General features: G+C 29.7%; 1 protein-coding gene and 1 pseudogene across 2 annotated transcripts; both read right to left on the reverse strand.

Annotated features, from left to right (window-relative positions):
- Positions 1–6,727: 6,727 nt before the first annotated feature.
- Positions 6,728–10,727, reverse strand: LOC145201589 (uncharacterized; annotated as a pseudogene). The gene is made up of 3 exons (XR_016445830.1): positions 10,602–10,727; positions 6,900–8,535; positions 6,728–6,817 (listed from the first exon to the last, which is right to left on the reverse strand). The product of XR_016445830.1 is annotated as an uncharacterized LOC145201589 (transcript).
- On the reverse strand, positions 9,077–10,342 carry LOC145190631 (male abnormal protein mab-31-like). The gene has a single exon (XM_090069337.1). It carries the CDS (start codon positions 10,106–10,108, stop codon positions 9,110–9,112), a length of 999 nt encoding a protein of 332 aa, XP_089925463.1. The 5' UTR covers positions 10,109–10,342; the 3' UTR covers positions 9,077–9,109.
- Positions 10,728–17,871: the final 7,144 nt, after the last annotated feature.

The following is a 17,871-nucleotide window of genomic DNA, read 5'->3' on the forward strand; positions in this document are numbered from 1 at the left end:
ACTAAATACGTTACTTCTTGCCAACGCTCTTTTATCTGTAATAAAAGTTGAGACTTATTGGCCAGTAATATAGCAGTGGCAAGAACCAATTGGAGTTAAAACTGGATTTCTGTGGGTAATTTTATAATTATGAATCCTTTTGTGATTTATACCTACGATACCTACGATAGTTTCACAAACTGCGCAATAAGTTAATAAAACTCAAAATTTAGATTTGTTTTTTAATTCTTAAATCGCACTTTTTTGAATTATGAGACGCATTGAAAGAAATCCAGCTGCAATCATTCCTAAATATTTTAAACTGGCGTATTTATTTATTTATTTTGAGGGGGGGGGGGGGGGATTATTAAAGTATCAAGCTTAAGAAAAACAGTTACTAACCATCTTTTTTCTTTAAGTAACTACTTTAAGCACAAACCAAAGCTTATTGTTAAAAGATAAAACGCAATTTAATTATTGAATGTGATGAAAATGGACCATGAACTAATATACCTCTAAGTCATAAACCTCTTGTCAATCATCCCTAAGACCATTAATAAGTTTAAAAAAAGTAAACATTTCTAAAAAATGCAAAGATATTTTTAAAATGAATAGAAATAGTGCTTATATATGAAGATATTTATAATGAAAGTTCTTATGTTAAAACTGTGAATAGAAAAAGAATGTTCTTTTTAGCCACTTTTTAACTTACCAAAAAAATCTAAGAGAGCTATTTGATTACCCTGTGTTTATTTTACATTGGAAAACTAGGGTCGTTTCCACACCTACCGTGAATCGACACTTATCGTAGGTTTTCAAAATTCAACAAATTTTGCGACAAGTTATTTGTTTTTTATATTTGTATTTTATGTATAAACAACATGGCCATGCACTCCACTTGAATAGAAAAAAACCGCAATACCTTGTTACATTTAAAATTTTTTTTTTTTTTTTAAAGTAGGTATTCAAGCAAGCTAAGCAAATCTGAAAGGATTACGCAAAAGTTTCTTTCTAAATTGAACTTAATTAATTAAATAAAACATGAATAATTTCTGATGTTAATAAAATTTCTAATCATTATAGTATAAGTGTACTATTTTTGGATATACAATAAATATGAAGTTAAAATATGTGATCCCATACTTATCGTATGTCCAATTAATGATCCATTTATGCCTACTAAAAAAATAAAAATGAATGTTGTATCTGCAATGGCACGACAAAAAAAAACAAGGCAAAAACTGGTAGCTAAAAATAGACTTAATTTTAAAGATAGTCAATTAAGCGATGCTATTGATGCTGTTAAAAAAGCTGTTAAAAAACTTTAGTTTTGCTCTAAAAATGGAATAATTCTTGTTGGTTTGTTCCCAAATGCAACATGCATCTTGCAGCCATTCGATGCGGCTGTTTTTAGGCCAATGAAAGCAAAATGGAAATCCTTTTGCCGACAATGTCGCATCGGCCATGAAGGGCAGGAAATTAAAAAGAAAAATGTACGTGTAGCTTGCTTTACATCCATTCATAATCGATTCTTCTATGGCAAAATATCAAAAGTATAAAAAATATAAAAAAGACCGGAATTTTTCTATTCGATACTGATAGCATTTATTACACACAAAAATTATTCAAAGATTAGCTGTGTCAATTGCAATTGACGCTCAAACTATTTAAAGCAAAACCTTTCAAATGTTTCTTTTTCAGTTTCTTCTCACAAAATCTTTATTGAATCGTGATTTGACCCAAGTGTTTTAGAGCAGTTCAACCTGCAGCAATTTCATTTTTGAAAAAGGGCCTTATCTAAGACAAACAAATCCATAACTTTATCTGATAACAGAATAATGAAACTTGATAACCAAGCTGTAATGTAGAGAATGTGCTAATTATAACCGATGTGGAAATAGTTGTAACAATATTTGCAGCGGCAATAGAACCAAAAACAACTTGCTTTAGTTTAAAAAAAGGCAACATAAATTGTGAATCGAAGTTGAAAACGTTTTAAAATGGCCAAAATAACCCGTCCAAATGTCCAAGAGCAAAATAGAATGTTCACCTTCGGTTGTAAAATCTGTAGCGCAGCAGTAAACTCAAAAAAAAAATGTTACAAATGCACAAATCTTTCATTTGAAACCATGAGTACACTATAAATCAAACACAAAAGCAGATTTTAAGATATACAATATGTGTCAACACTATATACGATAAGTATGAAACACATGCGATAAGACTAGAAAGCTGTGTAGAAAAGTTTAAACCAAACTAGTACACAAGTGATTTATGCTTCAGGGTGAGAACAATTTTGAACAAACCCTTAAAATATCATATTTGTGGTTGCAAAAATTTATCTCTTATACTTTTTTACTTTTTTAGAAATCTAATAGATTATAATAACTTTCGTTAAACTCACGACACGTGTGGAAATGATCCTGCTTTGATTTAACATTTTTTTCAGCGATTCAACAACTTAATCCAAAAAAAACGCATTAGAATTTATTTCCTGCGATTCAAGTTTCTGTAGCTGATTAAATCTTAATCCGGTGTATTTGGGCAATAGCTCGCCAGGTAAGAGTCATTTTTGTTCTATATCCCATTTTAAACATTGGGAGAAAATGAGATTTCAACTTTAGTTTTTAATTTTAATTGTAATAATTACTTTAAAAATACATTTTGTTTTTTGAAATTTTAAACGTAACACTAAAAATTTAGGTAACTTTTACTTTTAAAAAAAAATCAATTCTTTTGAAGTTGTGGTGGGAAGGAACAGACCAAGGGGAAGACTAAAGAAAAGATGTCTATCAGGTTGATTGAAAATATGAAAATTGCTGGAGTCACCCCTAGGGATGCCCTAGATCGAGCAAAATGGAGGACAGCATGAAGATATGCGGACCCCAAATCGAGTGGGACATGACCGTAAGGAAGAAGAAGAAGAAGACTTTGTTTTAGTTATATTCAAAAAAGGCAATTTACTTTCAACGTTTGAAATGAGAGATAGAATAAAGTAATTCTAACCTGCCGAGTTGTTGTAACTTTTGGATTTGCCAAAATTAAAGTATTATAGTAGACTATACAGACTCCAAATTAGAGATGGTTCAATCACTTTCGAATCTTACATTGATTTAATTATTGTGAGAAATTCTCACTGCCTTAAATGCTTATTTGTTTAGTTTACATTGTGAAATATTTTTCTCAGATGATCAAGTTATGTTCATGTCTTTTACTACCAAAAAAAAAAAAGAAATTTTTTTTGGAAAGATTTTCATTTTGATAAATATCCTTCCATAGATGATAATAAATCATCTACGTAGCTTTATCTTTTTAACTATAACTGACGAAAAGTAGCTTTAAAGTTGAGCAACTACGAATTGCTCAGGATTTTAGTAAAAGTATGCTTCCCCACCCTACCAGACGCACCTTGCGCTCATGAAAATCGCAAACTTTGGTCATATCTTGTGCCTTCAAGGTACTGTGCGTTGCATGAAACCAAAGGACACGCGTCCGTTTTTCACCCATTTTATTCTAAAAAGTTTTTTCCCATTTAAAAAGTTTTTTCACTCATTTTGTTCCGAACAGCGCCAATAAATATGTAAATAAAGTAATCAAAACTGAAAATAAGTTTGAGTCAGGGACATGCGAATTCAAGTTTGAAACTTTATAAATTTGAAAAACTCGAGTAAACTTGAACTATTTGGCAACCAAATATTTGAACCTTTTGAACTCTCAAAAACTTGAAGAAAAAATTTAATTGGTTTCTAAAACTCGATCAATTTGACTCTCATGTTTATGACGTCATTTGATATTTGTTTTCAATCAAGTTTATCAAGTTTATCGAGTTTTTCAATTTTATCAAATTTTTTATGCTCTCTTGTAAAAGAATTTAGTTTTCCTACTTTTAATTCTTAATTACTCATACAAGAATAATTAAATTCACAGCTTTAACTTTTTTTCCAAACAATTTTGTCCAATGTTATTAGAAAATAAGTAACTTTAAAAATGGATACAAAGAATGACGGTTACAAACAGTAATTACAATGATGGTTCATTGCAACTAGGCACCGCCGCACTATGCGTCGCGCTGATAGAAAAAAAGGAAATAGCCTTATAACTAGAGAACTGTTTAACATTTTGAAGTAATTTTTTGAACAAAGCATCAATTATGAGAAATTGTTTGTTTTTATATATATTTATAAAAAAAGTCCGGTCTTTTTTAAAACCGGTTTTATTCCGGTTTTTTAGTTGGTTTATCCGGACTAATTCGATTTTTGATTAAGGTGGCTCACCCCCATTAAGTCTAACTTTTTATTTATAAAATTTCTAAACTTGTTTTTAATTTTTTATATAAAGAAATTACATTAAAACTTTAACTTTTCAAAATAAAAATTAAATTTGCATTTTTTGATGCTGAGTCAGCATAATTTGTCTAAAATCTTACCTTATCTAAAACAAGGATATCTTGAGTAAAATTTGCACTTATTACACCATATTTTGCCAAATTGTAGCTAAGTAGTTGCTTTAGGGCTGGAACTAAAATTTTTTTCAAATGTTAAAAAAAACTAAAATGGCAGCAATAAATGTGCCGAAATCGATTAATTGCCTGTGTCAGTCTGACAAACTACATTGAAACTAACTCATTTATACTTAAAATGTTACAATTCTAGTTCCAGCCCTCATAAATAAGTTAATACACATACTGTGAAAATTTGAAGAAAAAAGCTTTAACCAAACTGAAGATATTAACGTTTTCGTAAGAAAAACATATTAAAATAAGAAAGTCTTAAAAAACACTATTAAAAAAAAAAACAACAAAAACAAAAAGTTTTTTTTATAAAAAGTTACTAAAAACTGCCATTAGAATAAGAGTTCACATCATCCTTCTCTTTCTCAATGTCTAAATAACCTTCATTTTATTTAAAAACCTTCAAGTAGTTTTAGGGCGTCACTTCCAAATGAAACTACTAAATGACTCTGCAGTTTTGTGTCATCCCATGTAAACACTTTCTTAGCATTTCAGGGTTTGACAATTCTTGAAAAATAGGTTTAATTTCCTCCATAATTGTCACAGGTAAATTAATTTTTTATCCATTGCTTGTTTTACCCATAGCGTTATCTGATTGCCATTTGCACCAACTGTTTTTCACTTTTAAACAAAATTGATGACAAGTGACTTCATATGGAAAGTTTGTACAATGGTAAAGTACAGCTATTACAGAATTTCCTATACTCAGTAGGTTATTTTTATTTTGTCTTATAGCCATTTCAACAAAGTTCTGAATTGTGTCACTAGCTTTGAACTAGAAGCACTTCGATTTATAGATGGTGATGAATAAAATGTACTTTCAAAGTCACAGTTTGGACATTGTATTATAATTCCAATAGAAAATCCCATACCTATAGATTCATTATGAAAAATAGTTAGCTTGCTATTACACTCACTGCATGTAGAATACTGTTCAAATACATTTTTAATAATTCTAAAGTTACAAATAAAGAAAAAACTGTCAACTTTGGAATCACAATTTGTTGCAGCACTTAAGTCATGTTATTTATTAAGCTTTGATACACTTGTTGTTTCTAATTTCCTGCTACGACCATTTACTTCCTCTGCTCTCCATGTATACCTATTTCCTTGATATTTTCACTTTAAATTTCTAATATTATTTCTTTTGTTCGCCATATCCGGATAGATAGTTTTCAGTTCAGTTACATTGTATTAATGCTACAGAGCATATTTTTAAGAAATATTATATTTTACAGAACAGTAGAAAAGCATAATAGATCTAACATTGAAAAATACTTCAAAACTTTAAGTTGAAACCTTCCAGAAGTAATGAATAAATTTGTTGTTTATACCGTTGCTATGACGTTGCTAAGGAGTAGGAAACTGTATTAACCACAAAAATGGTATTTTTTGTTACTTTTTAAGCATATAATAGTAAAAATATATTATGGATTTTGTACTTCAATGCTTAAAATAACATAATTCAAAAGAAAAAAAAAAATTTTTTTTTTGATTTTTAATGGGGGTGAGCCACCTTAAAAAGATATAAAACCGATAGTTTTTGATATTTAAAACTGATATATCAGTTTTAAGTCTCTATTTAAGTCTGATATATCAGTTTATCTTTTTTAGGGGTTACAGGCATTTTTAGTCTCCAACTTATATTTTCATGTTAAATAAAAAAGGAAATAACATAAGTATTTTATTATAAATAAAAGTAAAATAAATACTCCAGTAGTTCCACTCCCCTCAAATGCAGAATAGAGGTTCTGATGCTAAAATAGGTTTTTAACAATATGTGGCTATGAAAATAGCCGTTTTTAGGTTTTTAACAATATGTGGCTATGAAAATAGCCGTTTATTAAAAGTTGCTTATCAACTACAGCTGCATGGTTTAATGATGCTTCCTTGATTTCTTTTTATAATATGAACCATTACTCTTTATCTTCCTAAAATTATTTAACAACACACATTAAAATTTTAAAAAGTTTTGTTAATAAATAGTATAGTTTAAGATATAAACTATTTATTATAGAAATTATCTATCAAATTCTAATTCTAATAATTATACATTCAAGAAAAAACTGTATTCATTGTAATAAATAGATACAATTGAAATATAATTAAAATTTTTACTCTAAACGTATCTCAGCAATCCTTATGTGGAGCAACATTTAATATTTACAACAAGCCTTCATTAATTGCACTATGAAAGTTTGGGATTCTTATGTTTCAACTTTTCTAACAATTAGTACTTTTTTTTTTTTTTTTGCAAGCATAAAAAAAAACATACTGTTTGATTATGTAAAAAGATCTCAGAAATATCAGATTGGCTACCACCAGCACCTAAAATGTATCATTAATAAAATTAAACGATAACATTAAATATTTAAATTTAAAGATATACATAGCTTTCTCCAATATTTACCTTAAGAACAGTTATCAGCTTAATCTTCTTGCAGTATAGCTTTTATACCTCTTGCATTTTGTTCTTCTTACAGTATAGGTACATGTCAGATGTCATAAATAAATAATTAGCTGTATCCCTAGTATTTTCAGCAAAAGAAGTTAATCGTGCATGACCTACTCGTGCAGTTTTGTTGGCTTTGTTCCTGGCTTCAATGGCACTCTCAGACAAAGAACCTATTGGATACTTAATAAAAGAAACACCATGAACTACCATTCTATGCACAGACTGTGACATTGGAATGGCTTTTAAAAACTGATCATTAGAAATGAGACCAAACAGACGTTCAGATTTCTGCTTGAAAATTTTCACATCCGGTCTTGCGGTTGTACTATTTATATCAATTAGCAGGTCCTTAAATAGTTTGATCATAGTGGTATTCAAATTTAGAATTCTTCCAGTCACAGATGGATTATTAAAGAATTTTCGTGCAACATTGCCAGTGTTGGATGTACCACTTCCCTTCCTGACAAAAGATACCCTTATTTTTAATTGTATTTTGAATAAGTGCTGGAATTTTTTTTTGTTTTCAATAAATTCTTGGCTGTTTTTTGCTGGAATTTTTCTTCCTTGTTTCACTGCTGGAAGTTTGCAAGCAGTATTGAAAACCCACTCCATGCTGCATATCCACAAATGAAGACTGCAAATTCCAAGTTTCAATATATTCTTGTCTACATCTTTATCTTTATTCCAAATGGTTTCCAAATTAAACTCCTTAGGACTTGCTTGACATACATGACAGCACTGAGATGCTATATTTTTTTTAAGCATTTTTGATACCACAGCATTAAGTGTTTTACCATCATTCATTGTGGTATAAATAGTTGACAAACTTGAATTTATAAACTTAATATTCTCTAAAGACAAAATTTCATTTTGTAAATGTTCAAACTTCTCTTGAATAAAACTAGTAGTCTCTTTGGCAAAACAAAACATAAGATGACGGGTTGCATCTGGACTATTTGGATTACAATTTTTCCATAGTATCTTTTTTCCACTTCGAATCTCCAACAGTACAAACACTATACTATACACAGTGGAATCATCCACACCTCTCTTCATAGTTGCTGCATTCTGAAATTCAGATTGGTCACTCTGACCATCACCACCCACATTGCAAATAACATATATGTTATCACGTTCCTTCTTGTGCTAAAAATTTAATAAAATTATCATCATCCTCCAAAAGATACTCAAACACTCTAGAAACTGAATGTTTGATCATATTGAATAGACTACATTTTACTTCAGTTTCTGAATATTTCACCTGCTCTGGATATGTCAATTTTTTGTATTCTTTTAACTTGGTTAAACCTGGAGGAACAAGATGATGATTTTGTGTAACAATTTTTTAAAATTCAGCCCATGTTCTGTCTGTTAGTCTCAAATTGCAAAAAGTATGCAATGATAAATTTGGACCATATAAATTAGACCTGGGTGCAGTAGAGGGATTAGAGGCAAACCTTTTTACAGCATGTTGAAGTTCTTCCAGTTCTTTTCCCTGAAGATTATCAGTTCTTTTACGTTTCATCCTACTCGTAAAAAAGATTTTCTAGGTTTTGGTGCTTCAGGTGTTCCCATTGTTACAGTATTTCTCCTAAAACATGTATAAAATGTGTGTACAACTTTTAACTTTATATATATATATATATATATATATATATATATATATATATATATATATATATATATATATATATATATATATATATATATATATATATATATATATATATATATATATATATATATATATATATATATATATATATATATATATATATATATATATATGGTAAAGCTACAGTTAAGCGGCCTAAAATAAATTTAAATTTTCGCTTTTTGCGCTCTCGTTCGCGGAGACTAAAAGCATCATAGAATAATAGATAAAACCAAAGTAGATAAATTTCAAAGTAGTTTTTTTAGTTTTTTTTTTTTTTTGAATTTGGAACTGTGTAAATTTTAATAAGTAACATTTTCTATTGTTATTATGCTATTTTTATGATATTGTTTTTACTTTGTTACTTTAATATGTTATGCGTAGATTTATTTTTGATTATTTACTAAAGTTATTTGTTATAGTTAAAGAATATAAGTTTATATGATAATTGTTCATGCTGATGTGTTTTTAAGAGATATGTGGCTATGAAAATAGCCGTTTAGTTTATCAATTACAATGGATACTGATGGGAAATGCAAGAAAGAAATGCTGAGAATATAGGGACATCTTTAAATTGTTGACGCCAAATAAACTCGTGCAAATGATATGTGAACAAATCTTCATGTGTACCGAACTGTTGCCGCAATTTACGCTTAACCCGCATCCATAGATTTTCAATGTTTTGGGTGTGTGTGTCATTATCCAGAGGGTTTACGAAATTGCTTTCATGTGTGACAAATGCATGGGAATAAATTCCATGATGTAAGTTTTGTATTCCAGCATAAGATGCCCAGCCATCTGAAACGATATGAGTTTCAGGCAAAATAAACTGCAATATGAGGTTTTGGAGAGTTTCTGCTGTTCGATCTGGAACTTCTACCAAAAAACACTTACGCGACAACCTTTCAATACCGCCAAACACCCAATGACCTGGACGCCACTGCCCACGATGATATTTTCTATGAAAGAACTTTGACTTGTCAATTTCAACGACGATTGGCGTCCCATCAGCGTTGATTCCTCCAATAACTGAAGGGTTGGTCTCCAGATCTTGTTCGCAAACCTCTCTGCAGAAGTTAGCCCAATCTGCTAATGTATTGGGAGCGTAATTCATACCTGCTTCATGTTGGATCTCGCTCTGTGGCATATTTCGACTCCAACCATACATATAACATATTAATGTTTGCAGAGGCAACCTACTCTTGCTGAAAAAGGAACCATCTCTAACGCTTTGCCATTTTTTGCATCCATTGCATTTCCACCGGTACCTATCCACTGCATCTTGATAACTATTTAATCCAAACTGTGTGTTGCAATTTTCACAATACACACTGTTTTTAATTAATCTGCGTTGAGCTAACCACTGTAAAGCAGACATAGGCTGTTGAACACTAAACCCCAGATCCATCAAACGCCAATTTTCATTTAACACTACGTTGATTGGTAGAATTTCTTCAACTATTCTTGTTGGAGCACTTGGTCTCCCTCGAGCAGCACGTTGCATAGCCATCTAATTGAACACATAATTAGTAAAAACATATAGTTATGTTTTGTTTGACTGACTTTTTAAAAATTGATTAAGAAATTTATTATAAGAAATAGTTAAACACGGAAGAATTAAAACAAGTATTTGCCTGAAAATTTCTTAAGTTTTATAGAAACATAAGATATAGTAATTTAAAATCAGGCGCGCTGTACTATTTTTATTCCACTTCTTCTAAACTTAATTTAATTCCACTTCTAAAATTTATTTCTTTTTTGAAATCACTCATGCGTGCATACTATTGTTCTAATTAAATGCATTCAAACTCTCCACCGTATTTTTAAAAGCGAAAATTTAAATTTATTTTAGGCCGCTTAACTGTAGCTTTACCATATATATATATATATATATATATATATATATATATATATATATATATATATATATATATATATATATATATATATATATATATATATATATATATAACATTTTATTTTAGAATTAATAAAAAACTTACCAGACATATGATTTGTATTCTATTTTTTTATCCAGAAAATCTTTGTATTTAGTGAAGAACAAACTGCTTTTTTTTCCACATTTGTTAAAGTTTTTTATCAACTCAAAAGCTAGTCTTCGAAAAATTTTGAAACTAACCATACAACCAGCATTATTTAGTGCAATAAACTTAGACTCCAAAAGTTTTGCACAGGCTTTAAATTTTTTTCTTAAGAATATATGCCTTGGGGGAAATGTATGTGTTAAAAGTTGACGAAGAGTGAATGTAGCCATTTTGATAGTTAATAAAAATCATCGCAAGGTAAAACTGAATCAAATAAAAACTTACCGGAAGTTGTTGAACTACGGAATTTTCATTTACTTCACAGAATTTAGTCGGTTTTTGAATAAAATTCACAATAGTAAAAATGATTTTTAAGCATGAGGTCACAGAGGTCGCCTCAATTTTTTTGCATGGCAGTAAATTCAATTCGCAGTAGCTATATTTTATTCAAAAAAAACGAGGCGACCTCTGTGACCACATGCTCAAATCAATCAATGTTTAAGAAATCAAAAAATCAGCAAAAAAATGCTATGCCAAAACCTTTTTTTTCTATTTCTAGTTTTACATTCAATTAAATACATGATTATTTTAATTTCGCATAAAAATAATATAGAAATTTAACACTTATCATATACTTTGAAAGGATTTTAACAAAAATGCGAGTTTTTTAAAACCTCAAAAAAACCCTTAAGATGTCAGAAGTTTAAAAAAACTTAAAACAATTTTTTTTTTATAAAGAGTTAAAAACTAAATGCAAAAAAAAAAAAACTTAAAAAGTTTAAATATGAAAAATCACTAAAAAATATGCACAAAATCCTATTTCCGCTAAGCGATGCATAGTGCGCCGATTCGGTTCGTAAAATCCGCAAAAAGCCAATCCGAATTATTTTGCGGATTAAAACAGTCAGTTCGCAAAAATTTTTTGTATTAATTATCCGAAAACTAATTTGCGAACCACTAGCGAATTTTTTTTGCGGATTCACTTCGCTGTTTGGATTATTAATCCGAAAAATTTTTACGAACCATTAGCGGATTTTTTTTTTTTTGCGGATTCTTTTGCTGTTCGGATTATTAATCCGAAAAATTTTTACGAATCAATTTAACTTTAATTCGCTTAGCGAATTATACGAATCGCGTTCCGTTCGCGTCACCATTAAATGGAGTGGTCCAAAAAAATTACATTTTTATTATGTGCGCGTCCTATAAATAGTGGATTTCTTTTTTATTTTCAATCAGTCCTATTAGGATATCTTAACATTCAACAATTCTTTCAACAGATCAAGTCTACTATTCTACACCTACATTTATTACGGTAAGCCATTGTTATATTATTTTGATTTAAAAGTTAAGAATATTTCAAATTGAATTTTTGCGGTTTTTTTTTTTTTTGTGGATCGAATTCCTTTGCGAATTATTTCGCATCGCGGGTTGCTTCAATTAGTGCATTGGTTTGATAAAATTTATAATGTTATATTTCTTCTACTTAAATATTATTATTTCAATAATTAAGGCAAATAATTAGTTCTTTCATTGAAAACTTTATTCATGCCTCTAAAATATCATTTATTGTTAAGACGAATATTAAGGAGAATTTTCAAATAACTTAATAAATAATTAGTTCTTTTTCGGAAACTGTTTGTATGCATCAAAAACAATCACGTTTTATTAAGGCAAATATTAAGGAAATATTGAGACAAATATTTCAATAAAAAGTCCGTAAACCGAAAATGTGATTTGATCCGTGTTTTCGAATTTTTAATCCGAAAAGTAATCTTTATTAATAATCTGATCCATATTTGTGGATTTTAAATTCAATAAATAATCCGAAATATTCGTCCGATCCGATATGGCAAACTTAATCCGATTAATTTCTTTTTTTTTATTTCCCTTTTTTTTTCTTTTCAGATGCCTAAGCTATCTAATATTTGGGAATTCTTCAACAATGCGGAGGAAAACAAAGCAAAATGCAAGGCCTGTGGCAAAATATACATAATCAATAAAAGCACCACAAGTTCTTTAAGGAACCATTTGAAAAGAGTCCACTTGAGTTAATATAAACAATTAGAAAGGAAAGATTACAAAAATCAACTATACCAGACATTTTTGATGAGCTTGCCTCTGAAGACTCAGATTTTGAACAAACACAAGAAAGAGGAAAAAAGAGGAGATGTCCACAGACACAAAAAGATACACCAGCATCGCCACAGCCTGGACCAAGTGGAACTTGTGGCACTTGTGGCACTTCCAACACACAGACACGGCAAGGCAGAAAACAGGCTATCAAACCTGAATGGGAAGTTACTAAATCAATCAAATAAGAACTGTTGTTGACATTACTAAATGGGTGATTGAGGACACTCAACAATTTTCTATTGTAGAAACTGACGCATTCAACCGGATGATGAAAACTGCAACCAACGGTCAATTCAGAGCCATTACAGCAAAGAATATATCTACAAAATAAATTCCTCTCCTTTTTAAATTCATCAAGGAACAAGTAAAAAACATTTTCAATACAGACAAATCAAATCTTGATGGTGTGGCCTTTACATCCGACGTGTGGACCACTGATCACACCAATTTGTCTTTCATGAGCCTTACACTCCACTATATAGATTCAAAGTTCCAATTAAAGCGCTTCTTGGTGGAAATGTCCTACCTCCCCGAACAACATACTGGCGACAATATTGCCAAGAAGCTCAATGAATCTATCAACAAACTTGAACTTGATTTTGGAGTCAAAACCTGAATAACAGTCGACGGTGCAGCTAATGTCCAAGCAGGTGTTAGGAAATCAATTGGGGTTCAAAGTGCGATTTGGTGTGTCGAATACCGTCTAAATCTAGTTGTCAGTGGTGCTGTCGATGATAAAAGATGTCCGATATGGTCAATTCTCAACCACAAAATAACAAAATTAGTAGGTCACTTCAACCAGTCCTCTTAAAAAGCTATGACTTTAGTTAATGCTGCCAAAGCCTTAAATAACTCCAGAACGAAGTTAGTACAGAGATGCCTCACAAGATGGAACTCTGACCTCCATCAAATGGAGTCTGTGGTAGATCTTCTTCCGGCGACGCATTCTTTGAAGAATCCAAACCCTACTGTTTCTGGAGATTGTAAGTTGACAGATCTTTTACCAACAGATGATGAAGTGGAATCTATTCAATCTGTCATCCGGCTTCTAAGAGGCTTCTCAGAATTCTCTAAGAAATGCAGCAGTGAAAAGAATGTTAGCATCTTTTCTGTTATTAATTGCCTATACAACATCAGAGGAAGATTAGCAAGGGAGATGATCAAGCCTAAAACCGACGTGTCATCAGAGCTTGCTCACTACTTCAATGAAGATCTAAACAAAAGATTCGAAGGGGAGTCGATGAATATTGAATTCTCTATAGCTCATTTTTTAGATCAGCAAGGGCATGTGCTTTGTGGATAGGGGGGAAAAATTTGAAGTAGTCAAAACTGCAGTAAAGAAAGCTATGGAAGAACTCTCAAAAAAAGAAACTTTCGCTAGCCAAAGCACTCCTTCCCCTTCAATGTTGGAAGATGAAGATGATGACGACTTTGATTTCACTGAACAACTGAGGAAGAAAGTGTTTGGTGCAGGTTACATTAATCCTGGAGGTCAAACAAGCACCAAGAAAGCCATTTCTGCTGAAATTGAGGGGTATTTGAATTCAAAACCAGTTCTAGCAAATACAAATGTATTTATTACAAATGTAATTCCAGATACAAATGTATCTGAATTCTGGAAACAAAACCAGTATATTTACCCAATAATGTAAAGGCTGGCCAGAAAAAACCTCAGTATACCTGCTGCATAATCAAATAAACAGTATTGGAATAACGAATAACGAATCGGCGGTCTCTAATTGGAACTGTTCTTTAACTTAAAAAACAGCTTCAGAGAACCGCCATTTTTAATTTGTTTTTGAACAAAGTCGATTTTTATTTTTCATTTAAAATTACACGATAAACTTTTTGAATCGTTATGTTATCAATATGAAGTTAACAACACGTTAGTAACATAACGATTCAGTATTGGATTGATTGATATTCTCAAATAATTATTATGTCTATGTAGCTTTCTTGCAGAGAACACAACGTGGCAATTTTAAATCTTCTTTACTCATTATAAACTCTGTTCTACAAAAGTTTCACATTTAATTTAAACTTTAGAAAGTGCATCAAATATGTTCATAAAAAAAACTGCTCAAACTATTTTTATTGGATTTTAAGAAAAAAATACGTCATTTTTAAACTCAAAAACTCGAAAAACTCGCCAAATTTAACGAACTCGCATGTGCTTAAAAGCAATTTTTTACGTAAAGATTACATAATAAATACATCATCGGTTGGATGTTGATGAACCGACGAACAATTAATTTTTAATAATTTCAATCAAATATTAAAAAAAGGATTAGAATAATGGTAGACAAATCTAAACTTTTTTTTACTTGCAAAAGTAAAATAAGTGGAATTTATTCTCACGTTTCACGTCCTTTTAAAGTAAAATAAGAGGAATTTATTCTCAAGTTTCACGTCCTTTTAAAGAAACGTCGCGAGTTTCTAATTTTGGCGAAGAGCATGTTGTAATAAATTTTGGGGAAGAATATGATATAATTAATTTCAACATTTATTTATCAATTTTGTATAAAATTTATCAAAAATATTTTACATCAAGTAAACTTTTTTCGTAAAAAAAAAAAAAAAAAAAAAAAAAAAAAAAAAAATCATACTGGTGATTTAGATCGGTTATCAAGACATTTTTAGCAAGGAAATATCCCTAAAATTGCCGCTTCACAAATTGAATTGTTGAATGAACATGTTGAACAGCATTAACAGCATGAATTACTTACTAAGAAATATGTTTGACATACATGTAAGAAAAATGCCATATATAAATATTAGTTTATTCGGTCTTTATTACTTACAAAGATTGACTTACAAAGATTAACTTGGTACTCAATACAACTTTGATATAAATTATATCGACGTTGATATCACGAGCTCCACAGACTTAAAAATGAATATTTAAACTAAGCATTTTTTTTTTCGGTTAGGACCGAATAATAACGAAAAAGTACGAAATTTTCATATCAGTCATATGAAGCAAATCCAATTTTAAATAACATATATTTAGACATAAAAAGTTACCCTCTCACCCCTCATATCTTTCCCCCTCCCCTATATCTTTGCTCTAGCATTAGCTATATTCGCACTAAAACGTTAAACATAAAAGCAACATAAATTTTTAAACCGAGAAATAAAACGTCTTCATATTGCTGCTCTTTTCTTTGTAATGATATTTTGAATTTTTTTTTTTTTTTTAAACGAATTATTTGCTGCTGAGCTGGAAGTTGCTGAGCGAGCTGATTATATTTTTCACCTGTAACGAAAAAGAAGAAAACGGGGGTAAGTAAAAAATAAAACTGCAAAATTAGTTCAAAAAGAACAACTTAAATTTAAGATTTTTTTGTTTTCAAAAAACTTATTATAAAGTGTTAACATTTAAAAATTTTAAAAAAATTTCTGCTTAGTTTTATTTTTTTATTGTAAAAACTCTACATATAAACCCCCTCTAATAAACACTTTTTACTAATTTGTAGCTATACGTACATAAATAGCAGACGTCAGAATTATAGCCGATTTTTTTACACTCGAGGCTACTCTACTGACTGCTGCAGAAAGTCAAAGACATCAATCAAGTTTAATATTGAGCGGAGTTATTTTAGGAAAATACAAAACGAAAGTAACACTTGTTATTGTTATTGTATTTAAAAAGTAAGTACTACTGTTGTTAGTATTGCTAGGTATCAGAATAAGTGAATTGAGTATCTAATGGTTGCAGAACAAAGAAAAAGAAACGCAAGAGCTACCCCATGTGCTTACAACTAGTTAACATTAAGTAGCGTCACTATATTTAAATTTATTCAATTAAATATATGGAGTCTTCTTGTCAAATGATTTCTGGAAAATTTCCAGTTAATATCTCTTTCACTGCTTTGAACAGTATTTCTGCTACCTGCAAAGTTACTAATAAAATCGATATAGGAAGGTATTTCGAGGTTTTGAAAACAGAATGTACAAAGATTCAAGAAATATCAAAACCTAGAAGGATTGTTGGAAGATCAGATAGCTCTGGGACTGTAGAGGAATTATTGTTGAGTAGTTCAAGAAGAAAGAAATCACAGTCATCTCCTCACTTAAAAAAGCGAATTAGCCTTGGGACTATTGATGACTCGATATCAAAAAAAGAGAATTATTTTAACTTTGAATTATCTTCTGGACAAGTAATAGATGTAAATGGAAATGATAATTGCTTTGTTTCATGTCAAAAAAGTTTAGATATAAACTCCAGTAAACTAAAATTAACAAATCATCATTGTCTGCAAGCAGATGAGCTAACTACATCTTATTCTGAAGGGGACCTAAGAGTTTTTTATCACAATAATCATTTTTCCTCATCCAAGAGTTGTGAATCACTAATTGGTCTAGATGAAAGGCATAAAGAATATGCATTATTATATGGCAAACTTTGTTCAGTATCTGAGAAAAACAGGAAGTTAAGGAAAAAATACTTTAATGAAAGAAAAAGTTCCAAAGAAAAAATACTTCACAAAAGTGAAGTAAATGATAGAAATATTGAAGAAGAGTTTGATGAGAAATTATCTTTAACAGATTATACCTAAAGAATGATTGTGTGTATGTATATAAAATCTGTATATTTTTTCAAGCTGTATATATTAGTATGTATATATATAAAATAATTTGTATATATATATATATATATATATATATATATATATATATATATATATATATATATATATATATATATATATATATATATATATATATATATATATATATATATATATATATATAGAAAGTTCTATGTAAGATTCTAAGTTCAATTATATTGAAATTTTTGAGAATATTATTTAAAGTTCTACTTTCAAGTTCGTTTTTATTTTGCATAGTTGATGCTGTTTATAATTTTGTTTTTAAAGGTTTTAGAATTTTCATTATTATAAATAAAGTGTGATATGTATATATAAAAATATATATATATATAACTTTTCTTCAGAATGTTTATTCTTGTAGCGAGAAATCTTTATTTATTTGTGAATTTTTTAAGTGAAAATTTACTCTGAATTCATGCTTATTAAATTAAAAAAACAACTGCTTTAATATTTTTGCAGAGAGTAATTGGAAAGTACTTAAA

This window comes from Hydra viridissima, unplaced genomic scaffold, assembly GCF_058129835.1.
Source record: "Hydra viridissima isolate aposymbiotic clone 2 unplaced genomic scaffold, HvirCarnegie_v1 scaffold_12, whole genome shotgun sequence".
Lineage (NCBI taxonomy): Eukaryota > Metazoa > Cnidaria > Hydrozoa > Anthoathecata > Hydridae > Hydra > Hydra viridissima.

Coding starts and splice junctions, on each gene's coding strand:
- LOC145190631 (XM_090069337.1), bottom strand. CDS start 10,108: ATGGCTATGCAACGTGCTGCTCGAGGGAGACCAAGTGCTCCAACAAGA.